This window comes from Phyllobates terribilis, unplaced genomic scaffold, assembly GCF_046119375.1.
Source record: "Phyllobates terribilis strain yellow unplaced genomic scaffold, ASM4611937v1 Scaffold_13__5_contigs__length_258822181, whole genome shotgun sequence".
In the NCBI taxonomy this organism is placed as follows: Eukaryota; Metazoa; Chordata; class Amphibia; order Anura; family Dendrobatidae; genus Phyllobates; species Phyllobates terribilis.
Genome location: NW_027362773.1, coordinates 249,159,113 through 249,175,301, shown reverse-complemented (window position 1 = coordinate 249,175,301; position 16,189 = coordinate 249,159,113). Strand labels below are relative to the sequence as shown.

At 41.2% G+C, this 16,189-nt stretch overlaps 1 protein-coding gene across 2 annotated transcripts in view; it reads right to left on the bottom strand.

The window, feature by feature from the left end:
- Nucleotides 1–16,189, bottom strand: part of FTO (FTO alpha-ketoglutarate dependent dioxygenase) — a 289,914-nt gene that overhangs the window by 154,280 nt on the left and 119,445 nt on the right. For both annotated transcript variants that reach the window (XM_073659382.1, XM_073659383.1), the window contains exon 8: nt 14,470–14,594. In XM_073659382.1, the coding sequence (XP_073515483.1) occupies nt 14,470–14,594 (125 nt within the window). The remainder of the gene's footprint in view (nt 1–14,469; nt 14,595–16,189) is intronic.

The window sequence follows — 16,189 nt, the reverse complement described above, 5'->3', positions numbered from 1 at the left end:
GGTCTGTCAAAATGAATACAGAATAACAGAGAGACAGGTTTTTAAATCAGGGCAGCCAAAACACTGCAGAATGTCAGGAGCAATTCATTCTAGGAAATGAGGGGAAAGGAAGTTCCAGCTCCTATAGTGCTGAAAGCATGTTGATGAACAGGAACCCTCCACTTGAAACGAGTGGATGGAAAGTTACCGGGACAGTTCCGGAACATATTAGACAGGTGTGTTCACCAAAAGCAGTCTGACCTTATTGTCGGAGAATGCGGACGATGAAACCATGACTTTCTACAGGTGTTAACAGAATATGTTTTATGCCAGACTGCATTTTCGGTCTGTGTGCTATACGCAGAAATAATTGACAGCACATGTTTTTCAGATGTGACATAGGCTTCAGTCAAGATTATCTTAGTAAAGTACAAAATTTATCCCTCTCTCGGGAGCATTGTAGATACACAGGGGAATTACAATTAAAACGGATGGAGAGTGGAGATCCTGATTCCAGGATGTATCACTTGCTGTTTGGTACAATCACTGTTTTATATGCTGTAGATCTGGCAGTGCTGTGAATGCTGAGCTGTGTATATCCCCACCCACATCACTGATTGGCAACTTTCTGTGAACAATGTGCATAGGCAGAAAGATGCTAATCAGTGGTGGGGAAGGGGTTATACACAACAACTTGGACTAGGAGGCACGAGACACCTAGTCCTCTAGTGATAATCTCTTGCTGATAAAACACTGATTTTATTGAAACAGCAAAGCACAGCCTAGTAAGTGACATAACTGGAATCAGGGTCTCTGCACCTACATCATACTGTTCAAATTCCCTTTAACAATGCATTCGAAAGCCACTGCGACCTTCACGATGGAGGGGGCTTAGGTCTGCATCACTCCACGGGTCAGCCAAACAGTAGGTGCCAACCGCTAGATGGATCTCTATCTTTACAAGTCACTGCTCTGAAAACCGCATTGTAACGGGACGTACACCTGAGTCTGTACTACGATAGAGAAGGTAACCAAACATAAGTTTGTTGGGAATTTATCAATCCATTTAAACTGAAAACTGTTGCAAATCAACGCGTTTGACAAAACGGAGCAAACATTTTAAAGTTTGCTCCACACTCTGAAAAGTAAGAAGTAGGAATGGTCTCATTGGAGGTACAAAGGCAAAGAAAAAATAAAACATCAGCTCACTCTGTCCAGGTATCGCTCAATCTATTAAGATCCTTAGTGCCCGAAACGCGTAGGCCTAGTGTGTCTAGTTTTATTTTTTCCCTTTTGATATTTTAATAGTGACTAATAAATAATGTTTTTATAGTCCTTTCAATTGCGGTTGCTGGTTGTCTTCCTGCTTTCTACTGGCACATTGGAGGTAGTCTGGTTGACATGTGCAAGGAAAATTTACATGAAAGACAGAAAAGGGAAACGGTCATAACAGGCTTAGATATAATTGGTGTATGAAAAACTGATCTAAATAATTGTAGACTGTGAAGTTGATGGGCAACTTTTCCAAGCTGCTGTATAGTAAAGTGCAGAAATGATGACCTGCGCTTTGTCGTGATGAAGAAGTTTGAAACGCGTTGACCATTAAATCGCAATCTTGGAATCCTGTCTCATCATCCTTCAGATGGCAGCGCAGGTTTAACCTATTTGTTTCCAGTTTTTACAAAGTATAGAAATAGACACCCTGCTCAATATACTGTAGATCATAGGCAATTGAACAGATTTGCCACATGGGAATCTTAGAGCCAGCTGAAAACCCCTGGGTGAGCCGTAATGGCAGTTGTCACTTCTAAAAACCATTAAGGTGTTGTAGGGACTCACTGTCTCTGGTAGGCATTGGGCCTTAGGTAGCGTTCACACAGGAAATGCAGTTTTAATTGCTTTCCACCGGTTGCATAGCACAAAAATAAACTTAAACAAAAATCCCTAGCATTGTCCAGTCGCTAACTACACAGAACAGACCCTGGCTCCTCATACATGGCTGAGCTAGTCTCCGCTCGGTCACACAAAACAGCTACTGTCCAAACTTGCGGTTCTCTGCATACAGCCCGTGCATACTCTTCTCAGTTTCAAGACACCTCCATTCTGCTCTGCTTCCCCAGCAGACTGACACATTCGCTGGTCACTCACACTCGACTCTGCTCAACATCCAGCAGACGGATACCATCTCAGGAGACTGGTCCACAGTGAAGCTACTTCCTGCTTCTTAGCAAAACTCTACATGTGCATCTAATCAAGACCCTGCAGAGCTGGGATTTAACTCTGTCCTTCCCAGCTATGCTACAGTGTTAACAATTATTACTAAAACAAAAAAAATTGGACCATCCCCTCACAATATTGTCAAGCATGCGGATGGCGCACGTGGATCGTGGACCCACTGCGCCAAGGGGCCGAGCTTACCTAGGAGGGGCGTAGCTAAGCGGCTACCTGGTTTTCACTGGACCTCCTGATGGTGAAGTCAGGCTTGAGCTGCAGGTAGCAGCCAGGTACCACTCCTAGGCAGTCCCCGGTACCGCAGCTGCTGAACCCAAAAGTGAAGGAATGCAGTCACGGTCATGGACTCGGAGTCACAGGCAGGACTGGATTTGGAATCTGATCAGATAGTATGATTCGGAATCACCAGACAGTTGCGGCTCCAGGGTTCAGGTACTGCCGGTGTGGCTCCAGGCACAGCCTATGCGGCTCCAGAGTTCAGGTTCCACCAGAGCGGTTTCAGGGTTCAGGTACCGCCAGAGCGGCGTCAGGTTTCAGGTACTGCCAGAGCAGCTTCAGGTATCCTGAACCTGTTCCCGTACAACTTCAATATTAGGAAGGGGGACCTGGCAACATACAGTTGCACACCCAATAGTTGTAGGGAAACTACAAGAGTTGCTCAGGCATCTCCCAACTGGGGAAGGTGCCTTTTATACTAGATTCCTCCCAGATATTGGCTGGGGGCATTTTCAATGCTGCCCCTTTAAGAACAGGGTAGCCTGCGGGGTGTGCAGAGGAAGGAGAGACAGAAAGCAGGAGATGGGGAGCTCACTGCATGGTCGGGGAGGTCAGTATGTCGGCATCCCTGCATACATGAGGAAGAGGAACCATGCAGGGATGCCGACATTAGTGTTACACTATGATCTCTTTCTATCATCACAAGGTCATCTGAATATTTAAAGTTGGTTTCTTTCATGAATTGGCTGAAATAACAGCGTTTAGTAATAGCATTAAAATAGTTGAAACATGTATTATTTTTAAATTTGGAACATTCCACATACATAAAAATTATATTGTTGCTATATGGAGTTTACACTGTATGTAAAATAATGATGCATTGTATCAAACTCGAAAGAGGATGTATCAGCTACAGGTTATTCACAAGCCATTCAATAAGCTCAGTCAGACACAAGACAATGGAGGCTCCAGTGATTCTGAGTGTTGATGCTGAATTAGGCTTACTGAAAGCCTTGCAAATTACAAAAAAGCCCAGGTGAAAGATTGGAAGAGTCGCCAGGGGTCAGGAGAAGGTGGCAAAGTCAGATGGCAAAGAAGAGGTTGAAGGTCAAAAAAGGAGCAGGTCTGTCTGTCATCATCACCGATGTAAACTACGGATGAGAAATCACATATCCTGAGCTCTTTCTCAATGGTGCTACTATTCCTACTATATCCTTTTATTACATTTCTATGTATTATTTTCAACTCACCCCTTTAACTTGGAGGTGTCTAACGAAAATCAACATGGCGTGTCCTTCATCTAAAGTCAGATTTCCAAGACTAAATGGTTACATCAGGGCACTTAAAGGGCTATTTCCATCTCTGTCTGTCATGGACAAGAAGGGAATACCTGTTTCTAGGTCCCGGCCACTAATAGTGGGGATCCGAAAATAGCTGAGTGCAGCTGCGTAACTCACCAGAAATGAATGGGAGGTATTCCATCAGAGTAACGCCCATTGCTATGATGTTTTTGTAACTCCATTTCATTAATATGGGAGTTATGCAAACAGCGTAGAGTACCCGGGGCTTAGAAGGAATACCCCTATATAAAGGAAAAACTGGAAAAGAGAAGCACTGCTGCAGCCCCTCCATTCTCAGGACTGTTGAGGACCCTAGCGTTATGACCCCCAGCAATCAATAAGTGATAGCATATAGTACCAAGATGGAACTACCCTTTTAAAAGGAATTTGTCGCAACGTTTTTGCCTCTTAATCTGAAAGCAGCATGATGTAGAGACAGAGACCCTGATACCAGTGATGTGTCACTGCTTACTGTAGCTTTGATAAAATCACTGTTTAATCAGAGGACTGCTAAACCAGGAGCCCTGTAGTTCTCCATATTCATGAGCACCATATAAGGGTGCTTTCACATTTCGGTTTGGTGCCCGTTCAGTGGCCCCGTTGGGGCTTACGTCCGAACTCCCTAGGGAGGTATGTGCCAATGAGGTCATAGACTACAATGGTGCCGGCAGAGCGAACGTGCGCTTTGATGTGCATCATTTTCGGAAGTCTACTGGAGACGGACACTCAGACGAAGTAGGCATCATACATCCGAATCCCGCTTTGTGGGGGGTTCGGACGTAAGCCCCGACGGGCCACTGAACGGGTGCCTGAGCGCAATGTCAAAGCACGCTAACCCCGTTCCCACCACTGATTGGTAGCTTTCTGTCTATGCAGAGTGTACACAGAAAGCAGCCAATCAGTGGTGTGGGCAGGGTTATACAGAGCTCAGCATTTAGAGAACTGCTAGATCTGCAGAAGAGACAACAGGGATCTTAATGACAAACAGACCAGTAAGTGATATCACTAGAATCGGGGTCTCTACCCCTACATGATTATGCTCTTCGATGGGGTTTCAAAAACGCAAGGATCTATCCCACGTGTATGGAGTCAGATATGTTATGCCCCGTTTCCTAGCATTGAGGGAAACAAGGATCAGGCAGATTGGATTTCAAAACTTTTGGCAAGTTTTTGTTCCCGGGGTGATAGGCCGATGCCCTTGGTGTCTGGTTAAAAGAGCCGCATTTGATCAGACTAGTTGTTAGAATGTAAAGATGACCAAGTGACTTATACACATAACTTTAACCTCAGGTTAACTACAGAAAGGATGACAAATACCGCACCATACTCTTGAGGCTACCCATGTAAGCCCAAGGCTACAAAAACATTGAGTCGTACACATCCGATCCGTGTGTTGATTCTATGTGCCTCCCCTTTAAACATTCTTAAAACACTTATCTTCTCTCAATCTCCTTTGTTCTTGGCTAAACCTGTCCAGGGCACCTAATCTCTCTTGTCTGCTAAAAAGTCTTTACCCACTTATCATTCTTTCATCAAGTTCTTGTGTTTTCAATACACTGGGACTAAGAAAACATCTTTGTCAAATAAGACGGTTGAGCAGACCAAGCAGTCAACACCGGAATACTTTCAAGATCTGTTTAGATGTATGCCACAAGGGGAAATGCTCCAGTATATATATAAAACGTTCAGATCAATATTTTTACATAGTGACTTAGGACCAGTACTATTGCATAATATACCGATGTATTATAACATAATAACATAATGGAGTTTGAATTTCATCCGACTAGGGTCTTTAATACTCAAAATTAAGATATGTGTTGACAAATAATTTTTACAATTTTTTTTTCTAGGTGCAACTCCTGGAGTAGATATACGTACGTATATATATTATTATAGCGCCATTTATTCTATGGCGCCTTACATGTGAAAGGGGTATACATACAACAATAATTACAATAATCTTGAACAAAACGTGACAGCGACTGGTACAGGAGGAGCAATGACCCTCCCCTGTGAGGGTTAACAATCTACAAGGGATGGGTGAGGATACAGTAGGTGAACGGTATGGTGAGGCGGTGGTTACTGCAGGTTGTAAGCTTGTTGGAAGAGGTGGGTCTTTAGGTTCCTTTTGAAGGTTTCCACGGTAGGTGAGAGTCTGATATGTTGGGGTAGAGAGTTCCAGAGTAGGGGGGATGCACGAGAGAAATCTTGTATGCGATTGTGGGAAGAAGAGATAAGATGGAAGTAGAGAAGGAGATCCTGTGAGGATCGGAGGTTGCGTGCAGGTATGTACAGGGAGACCAGGTCACAGATATATGGAGGAGACAGGTTGTGAATGGCTTTGTTTGCCGTGGTTAGGGTTTTCAACTGGAGTCTCTGGGCAAAGGGAAGCCAGTGAAGGGATTGACAGAGAGTCAATAAGGAGTGCCTCCTTATTGTGCATCTTGAATCAGCCACACCGCTAGTTTTGATAGAGTCCAGAATTTTAGCTGATGTTATGTGTGGGTTTTTCTTTGCATCCCGAACAATTTTCCTGGCAGTTGTGGCTGAAATTTTTGCTGGTCTACCTGATCCTGGTTTGGTTTTTACAGATAACCTGATTTTCCATTTGTTAATCACAGTTTGAACGCTGCTGACTGGCATTATCAATTCCTTGGATATTTTTTTGCATTCCTTTCCTGTGTTATACAGTTCAACTATCTTTTCCCATAGATCCGTTGGCAATTCTTTTGCTTTCCCCATGACTAACAATACAGAAATGTCAGTGGCTGGATGAAAGATGCAAAGTCTGTCTGGATCCCAGAAACTCACTCAGCTTTTAGGCACACACACTGATTACAAGCAAACAGGTAACAGGTGAGGATGTTACCTTTAGTAGCTATTAGTGATGAGCGAGTATGTCTTGTTAACACTTTTGCCGAGAATGCTCTGCCGAGCACCGAGTATTTATAGCGTGCTCGGTGATATGTTTAAATCACTCCCGTGTGCATGATTTGCAACTTTTTCTTTCTTTTTGGGTAAGGCAAAACAAAGCAAAAGGTCCCGCCAACATGCTGTCACAGGCATTTCTGTCTCTGACATAGACGGTCCACCATGAGCTGCCTTTCTCTAGTCCCAACACAACATACCTTGATGAAGTAATGCATCTGCCTGTTATTAGGCCTGTAAGACCCAGATTAGACTATGGTAGAGACCTTTCCCACCCAGGCTCTTTTGGTCACTCCTACATCCCGGACACAAATTCCAGTCAAAATAAAAACCATAAATAAAAACTAGTAACCTATTGTTACTAGTGCACTTTCTCACAGGACATGCGTCACAGGACGACTGGTTGCAATTGAAGGAAACATGAATGCGGCCAAATACAGAGATATCCTGGATGAAAACCTCTTCCACAGTGCTCTGGACCTCAGACTTGGCCGAAGGTTCACCTTCCAACAAGACAATGACCCTAAGCACACAGCTAAAATAACAAAGGAGTGGCTTCAGAACAACTCTGTGACCATTCTTGACTGGCCCAGTCAGAGCCCTGACCTAAACCCAATTGAGCATCTCTGGAGAGACCTGAAAATGGCTGTCCACCAACATTCACCATCCAACCTGACGGAACTGGAGAGGATCTGCAAGGAAGAATGGCAGAGGATCCCCAAATGCAGGTGTGAAAAACTTGTTTCATCATTCCCAAACAGACTCATGGCTGTACTAGCTCAAAAGGGTGCTACTACTCAATACTGAGCAAAGGGTCTGAATACTTATGACCATGTGATATTTCCATTTTTCTTTTTTAATAAATCTGCAAAAATTTCTACATTTCAGTTTTTTTTGCAGTCAAGATGGGGTGCAGAGTGTACTTTAATGAGAAAAAAATGAACTTTTTAGAAGTTACCAAATGTCTGCAATAAAATAAAGAGTGAAAAATTTAAAGGGGTCAGAATACTTTTTGTACCCACTGTACATACAAACATACATACATACACACACATATACAAACATATATACTCAGATTCACTGCTGATTTTGCAAATACTATCATCTACAAAGAATGGAGAGGTCTGTAATTTTTGGGTACACTTCAACTGTGAGAGATAGAATCTTAAAAAAAATCCCAAAAATCACATTGTATGATTTTTAAATAATTAAGTTGCATTTTATTGCATGACATAAGTATTTGCTCACCTACCAACCAGCAAGAACTTTGGCTCTCTAAGGCCTTTTAGTTTTTCTTCAAGAAGCCCTCCTATTCTGCACTCACTACCTGTATTAATTGAACCTATTTGTGCTTGTCACCTGTATAAAAAACACCTGTCCACACACTCAATCACACTCCAACCTCTCCACCATGGCCAAAGAGCTGTCCAAGGACACCAGGGACACAATTGTAGACCTGCACAAGGCTGGGATGGGCTACAGGACAACAAGCAGCTTGGTGAGAAGGCAACAACTGTTGGCACAATTATTGGGACCATAGTATCAAACATTACCATTAGTAACACACTATGCAGTCATGGATTAAAATCCTGCAGGGCATGCACAGTCCCCCTGATCACGCCAACACATGTCCAGGCCCGTTTGAAGTTCGCCAATAACCATCTGGATGATCCAGAGGATGCATGGGAGGCGGTCATGTTGTCAGATGAGACCAAAAAATAACTTTTTGGTATCAAAGCCACTCACTGTGTCTGGAGGAAAAAGAAGGAGGAGTACGACCCCAAGAACACTGCCCCAACCGTGGAGCATGGTGGGGGGAAACATTATACTTTTTGGGTGCTTTTCTGAAAAGGGGACAGGACAACTGCACCGTATTGAAGGGAGGGTGGATGGGGTCATGTATGGCGTGATTTTGGCCAACAACCACCTTCCCTCAGTAACAGCATTGAGGATGGGTCGTGGCTGGGTCTTCCAGCATGACAATGACCCGAAACACACAGCCAGGGCAACTAAGGAGTGGCTCCGTAAGAAGCATTTCAAGGTCCTGGAGAGGCCTAGCCAGTCTCCAGACCTGAACCCAAAAGAAAATGTTAGGAGGGAGCTGAAACTCAATACTGCCTAGCAACAGCCCTGAAACTTGAAAGATCTGGAGAAGATCTGTATGGAGGAGTGGGCCAAAATCCCTGCTGCAGTGTGTGCAAACTTGGTCAAGAACTACAGGAAACATCTGACCTCTAATTGCAAAGAAAGGTTTCTGTACCAAATATTAAATTCTGTTTTTCTATTTTATCAAATACTTACTTCATGCAATGAAATGCAAATTAATGCGATTTTCTAGATTTTTTAAGATTCTGTCTCTCACAGTTGAAGTGTACCTACGATAAAAGTTACAGACCTCTCCATTCTTTGTAGGTGGGAAAACTTGTAAAATCAGCAGTGGATCAAATACTTATTTTCCCTATTGTATGTATGTATGTATATTTCGCAGGGTTTGGTACTCACTCAGCCGTGTTTGAGGTAGGCACAGGAAATGATTTCATAAAGATGTTCAGGCAGGTTTATTCATAAACCGCTCAGCATAAGCAAACAAAAAGACGGCCTTTTCCGGAACAGAGTAAAAATAGAAAATAAACAGTCCATACAGTATAGCGGGTTCGCCCGCTCAGGTCAGTGTCCTCAGCAACACACATGGGAGGTCTCCACACCTCCAGCCACAGACACTGAATAAGACACTTGGTCTCCATTTTATTTACTAAACCACACCCCCGGGGTGGGGATATGTGAGCAGCCATTCCCACCCATCTCATGACTGCTCATAAAACCCGGCCCTGATATGCCCTATTAACCCTCTCAGCACTATATGTGTTGGAGCATGCTTTACCGGGTTTACATCACTAAAGCTACCAACCTCGATGACACAGATCTCCCCTCAAGGACCGGTCCGGCAGCCATCTTACAATATACATATATGGATGGCAGATGTGTTTACATACGCACTCCTGAACATTGAAATTGCAACACCAAGAAAGAAAAGTCGTGGAACTATAGAAATCACAAGATGGATAGACTTGTTAATGATCTGCAAATGATGAAAAAATGGAAAGAAAGTTTTCAAGACATCTCTATCTATTCAGTTTCAAGTATGAGTGTCAAGCACAGAAATCCCTGCACTTACAGCCTTTGCTGCTATCACTCATTATTGGTTATTCATGGTTGTCTGAGGAATGTTCTACCATGTTGAATGCACTTGGCCAAATCATCAAGCGCTGCTGCTGGCAGCTCTCTTTGCAATTGCCGACCAATGATATCCCCAGATGTGCTCAAAGGGAGACAAGTCTGGAGACCCTGCAGACAGTGGTAGAACGTTTAGGCTGTCGAGAACTACGGTTTTTAAGAAAGCTTAAAAATTATTTCACTTGACGAAGGAGTGTTTCATTTACTCGCTGGTGATTGACAGTCTATTTATGTTGCATGATTATCGGTAAATTAGCCATACTAGGATTTTTCAGCCTTTGTTAATGTACCAGAAGTGTTGATTTGTTCAGAGATTGTAGATATTTCCAAGCTATAGTTACTGATCTTTGATAAATATTGTACATAGGGATTAGATCGCCCCTACATCCTTTTCTTTTTCCAAACCACACATATGATATTCTTATTGCCATTTACCAATTCTATGTATTACTTTGGTTGCCCCCGATCTAGCTCAACTATATCCTTCTTTTACCTACATGGCCAAAACTGTATACAATATATCATGCGCAATATATACGGAGCTTTTCAGAATGGTATGTAACAAAAAGTAGTGATCAAGGAATTAAACATTTGTCTGAATTTCATGCACATAATCCAATTGAAAAATATTTAACAGCAAAGCCAATGGAAACACGTTAGGGCTGGTTTCCTTAAAATACAATTTTATATGCATGTTACACAGATATATTTTTTGCATATAAAAGCGGATGATCAACGTTGTTTAAGGACTTACTTAAATTTGCAATTGCCATTATTTTTTGAGCACATTGCTCAAACAACATTTGACCATCCCGATGTTTTAGGTGTCTTTTCTGCAGGTTACAAAGAAGGCCTCAGGAAAGGGTCACATAGTCAGTTGGGCGATATGTCTGTCGGACTAATGTCACCCACCATAAACAAACAGAGCATAATGAGGAAGCGGTGGTCTGCTTCTTTTAACAAGTCTGTTTTGTCCTATTTACTCGACGTATCACAAGTTGTTAAGAGGGTTTTAACATGATGACGTGACATTAGATCCTCCGTGTAGAGTCCAAGCGTTGACCAACCTGATAATGATCTCAGAAACACATCTGCAAGTCAAAGGTGGCAAAATGCCACAAGTCAAGCTGGTATATATTGGGTTGAATTTCTTGTGTTTTAGGCTTTTTCTTTCGAGTCTTTTTTAGCGCCATTTTGCAAGTGTTTTTTTTGCCTTCTGTGTTCTTGCAACACTTTAAGAGTTTTTAAGTCCTATACAGCAGCCAACTGTAAAAATGGCATATGTAGAACAAGCTGTATTTCTGTATTTTAAAAACAAATGACTAAAATGTTAAAAAAGCCTCCATCATCGCCCCCTCCCCCAAAAAAAACCCCCAAACAAATAGATTTATATGTGAATTTCAAAATACACCAGAATTCGAAGAGTCTGTTTACACGGACCGAACTGGCAGCACAATACGACTGCTGATCGGTACCAACTTTACTGATCGATCGTTTAAATGCCTGTTTACATGGGCAGAACAAAGAAACCAATGTCATAGATCGCTCAGTGCGTATAGGCTGCTGTAGTTCTGTTTACACAGAGCAACGCCAAGAACGATGATCTTTTCTGTTGTGCAAAAGATAATTTCACCCGAAGAACAAGGATTTTGCTCGTTCATTAGGTGATCGGCAGCCTGTTTACATCGAAAAATAATCGTGAAACAAGTGTTTATAAGAGTGCTCGTTCACGATTATCTTTCAGTGTCCAATTAGAAAGGCCTTCTTTGTTAACCACTTTCAAGCTCCTTAATACATCAAGTAAAATCATGCTTAAAAACAATTAGGAACAGAAATTACTACAAATGAGGAACTTCAAGAATAAAAAATACATTTGAGCCTTTATCTCTCCCCATTAAAGATGTCAAAAAGTAATCCTCAATATTCCTCTGCACGTTGGAAAGGGCTGTGGTCTCCTTGCAGATCTGTTCCATTTGTTTTGGAAGTGACAAACTTGGAATAATTCTGGAATGATGTATTTGATCTTATATTCACAGTTGGTTGGTCTACAGTGGATACATGTCCTGAAATCGCACTGTTAAATGTAAAGATGGAGGAAATCCTCAGGGAACCGCGATGGGTGGGGGCTCAGATCCCAGAAGCACCTGGCAGCCTGATATTATTCTATTGGAAGCTAAACGCTTGTTCAACAATGATAGAGATACATCATAAAGTGAATACTTATCTTCACTATAAGGTTTGGTTAAGTGTATAATACTCTGCTGAGATTTTATAAAAACTGGTAACTCTGGATCAGGGATTCTTCATTTCTGGGGAATGTTATGCTGTCCAGTTGCGACTGACTTAAGGAATCTACATGTTCGGTCAGTATTTCTCCTGTTCTTTTTCTTCTCATTTTCTTTCTCTTACACCAACTTACCATAGTAGCTGGCATTTGTACTACCGCAATTACAGTTACACATTTTTTTCTTCAATTTAATGCACTAGAAAGCAGAAGTAAGACAGCGCAATAGCCTTTATAAAAAGAAAAAACTTTCAAATAAGTGCCAGACGCTGTACTTACTTGTCACAAACAACAGTATTGCGTTTTTACATTTACTTTTCAATCGTCTTTGAGACGGGGGGAAATCCCCTCGAAAATTCTGTACAATCTAGACATTTAACTGTGACTGTTTACCTCACAAAGTGTGCATGTCATAAACAATTTGTTTAGGCATCTGTTTTACTAGTCAAATTTTACATCCGTACATGCTACACCAATACAGCACCCTGTTACAGGTTCTGGCTTTTTGTTCCTACCTAGCATTTCACTTTTTTTTGTGAATTGGATTGAATTTTGTTGAAAAAATTGAAATACCATACACACCATACCTATAGTGCAGACTTCTGCAACATTTTGCATGTGTACCTACCTAACTTCCCAGCATTTCTTTCTATGTCCGTTTTGGCAAGAATGGAATAATTGGGGATGGAAAGATTGTCAGCAGTTAATTATACTGTTGGCAAATGTATGGTAAAAGAAAAAGTAGCAATGTACAGGGTAGCAAAAAAAAAACAAAAAAAAACAGACCATGGCTATAAATGTTGTAGCCAGTAGCAGAAGCACCACCACCACTGGTGTCAGCCAGTCCGGGCAGTAGTCCTACCAAACACAGGTCACAACTGGTATACTTTGCCTATGGCAAACGTTTTAATGTGGAAGAATATTTAGATTTGAATGTCCTCAGTGGTTGATACCTTTTACTTGCTAATTGAAAAGATGGTAACAAATTGCAAGCTTTCAAGACTACTCAGGCCTGATGAAGAGACCTGAGTAGTCTGGAAAGCTTGCAACTTGTTACCATCTTTTCAGTTAGCCATTAAAAGGTATCAACCACTGAGGACTCTCAAATCTAAATATTTTTTTACTCGCTAACACGATACAAATATATATATTTCCCTTATATTAATGTGGAAGGCAATATGAAATATATGAAACCTCATTTGTCTCAGTTAAAGCAGGATAATGTTACTTCTGACGGTTACAGTCAATTTTAGTTAGTATTCTGCACAAAACAATCTGCCTGATCACAAATTATGAAGTAGGATAATTTTTGGACAGTTTTTTTAATGATAATTTCGAAAATAAACGAAAAGTCTACCAGTGTACTGTTATTAAATTGGATGTTACTAGCAGATTACCATCCGTTTTTATGGTGAGGTCACTTTGACATTACTAAGGCTGTGTTTATGCTAAAAGGAGTCAGCCTTTTTGGCATGTACACCCTTGGGATGTGATTTATGAAATTACTGCTGCATTGGTAAGTAATTGTATGATTTTGAACCTTAGTATGATTATTACAAAAGGCTCATTTTTAAGTATTTAATATGATGACCTAATAATAATAATAAAATAATAATTAATACTTAGAACTAATATTACTAATATTAACATTAATATTGTACTAAAAATTATGCAGTATAACCTATTCAGGGATCGGTGATAAAAGGATGATGGCAGTGGGTCCGACATCTAGGATCCTCGAATCCTGAGAACCAAAGGTTTGAATGGAACAGTGATGCACATGATCGATCACCGCTCGATATACTTTTTTGGAAAGGACAAAAATAGTCTTCCTATCTATCTCACAAAAGTGAATAGAGTGTATGCTATCCTTCACACATGCGATTTTTGGACCTTCATTCTCCGGATTGTGTCGTTCCTAGTGGTTGGACCACAAATGTTTTGAGTTGGTGTGAATTGATTAGCAGAACTTGATCCATTGAGTTCCAGGTCAACTAATCAAAAGAAGAGTTGCGGATCCAGTCTGGTAGGAGGCAGGTCTCAGGGCTCCGGTCAAGCTACAAGACATGGGCCAAATCCTGCGAATCAATTGGCACCAATTCTACTAGTGATGATACCTACGTGGATAGGTGATAAAACATTTTTGGTAAGAAAAAGTCCTTAAAATATATTATCTCCATTTAGAATGTACATGAAGTATATACATTGCAATATAGATTCAATTCCAGAATTATTCTTCATTGTCAATCTCACCTCTTTCTCCATTCAAGCCGCAGGTCTTGGCGCTCGGCTAGTAATGGCGTAATGCACTGGAGTATTTTGTACTTGTCTTCCCCAGTCCAGCAGTCTTTTTCAAGCTCTTTTAGCAATAGGCTGGTCTGCGCAGCAATTAAATAAAGGGGGAAAGAAGGGGAAACACGTAAAATTAATAAAAAGCTCATAGGCAAATGAGGACAGTAAATCAATATATTTTCATTATTACTATTGCATGTTTGCCAGTTAATCAATATGGGAAATGATGACTGAAAATGGTCACCATATATTTGGACTTTAGTCAATATATGCGTCACATAAAACAAGCTATAAAATAGTATGGTTTAACTCATTTGCAACCTAAGCTACTTGCCAAGTGCACAAAATTTGATATAAACTACATATGTTGTATAAAATACTATAAACAGAAATATGCAAACATTTTATACTTCTATACAGAAAGGGGCAAATCGCTGAAATATTAATCAAACAATTCCATTTTGTGTTTAACTCATTTTTTTTTCTTTTTCATCATGGAAATCCATTCCACAACTTTTTTTAATACTTATAATAATAATAGTATAAATAATTGATAACAAATGAGATAATAAAGACCCAAGAAAGGAATTGATTAAATACAACTACAGTGGCTTGGGAAAGTTTTTCCCCCACCCCCTGGCTTTTTACCCATTTTGTTACATTACAACCTGTGCTTAAATATTTTTGTAATCTGATTTCTGTGTGATGCATCAGGACTAAATAGCCTAAGTTGGTGAAGTGAAGTGAGAAAAATTGTAAGGCTCGTGCTGTGTTTGCCAAAAGACATGTGGAAGAGTCCCCAAATGTATGGAAGAATGTGCTGTGATCAGATGAGATCAAAATTTAACTTTTTGGCCGCCACGGTAAAGGCTATGTCTGGCGCCAAACTAACACAGCTCATCACCACAAGAACACCATCCCCACAGTGAAACATGGTGGTGGCAGCATCATGCTGTGGGGCTGTTTTTCAGCAGCAGGGACAGGAAAAGGACATAGAATACTACACTCCCCAGAAAGTGATTAAGTACAGCCCCGTTCCCAAAGTTGGCCAAATACATTACATAACTATTGCCCAAACATCAGGCGGTGTCTTATCTGCTCTCAAGACAAAAGGGATTTAGTGACTGAATTCAAACCACCAGATCCTTAACTCCTCCTCCGGAGAGCTAGGAAAACCCCATACAAATTAGATGGACGATTTTGCCAAAATCAGTGGGTACATCTGACTTTTATCTGATGTGTATAGTGGCCATAAAAGCCCATTTGTACCCAAAGATGATCAAATCAGTCAGATCCAAATGCTAAGGAGCGAGTGTGTCCAAGTCCAATACTTTGATGTAAATCGGTGTAGTGACCAGTGATAACATTAGTCCTGTAAAACATAATTTATGCAAATGAATAAATAATCATTGGTCATCCTGACACAGTGATGATAGCAGAGATGCTAATCTAAATGGACCTTTAGGGTTAGACCACATGTGCTTGATAATAGTGCGGCTATTGGTCACTGCGGTGATGGGTAACGTTCTAGCAAACAAATGAAAACCCCTTAGGCTGAATTTAGACGTCCATACAAAATGGTCCGTGTGGACTGGCCATGGGTTTCGCAACTTGAACTCAACAGCCTCATAGGCACAAATGAGGCTGTTGAGTTATAGTTGGGAGACCCGCAGACAGTGTG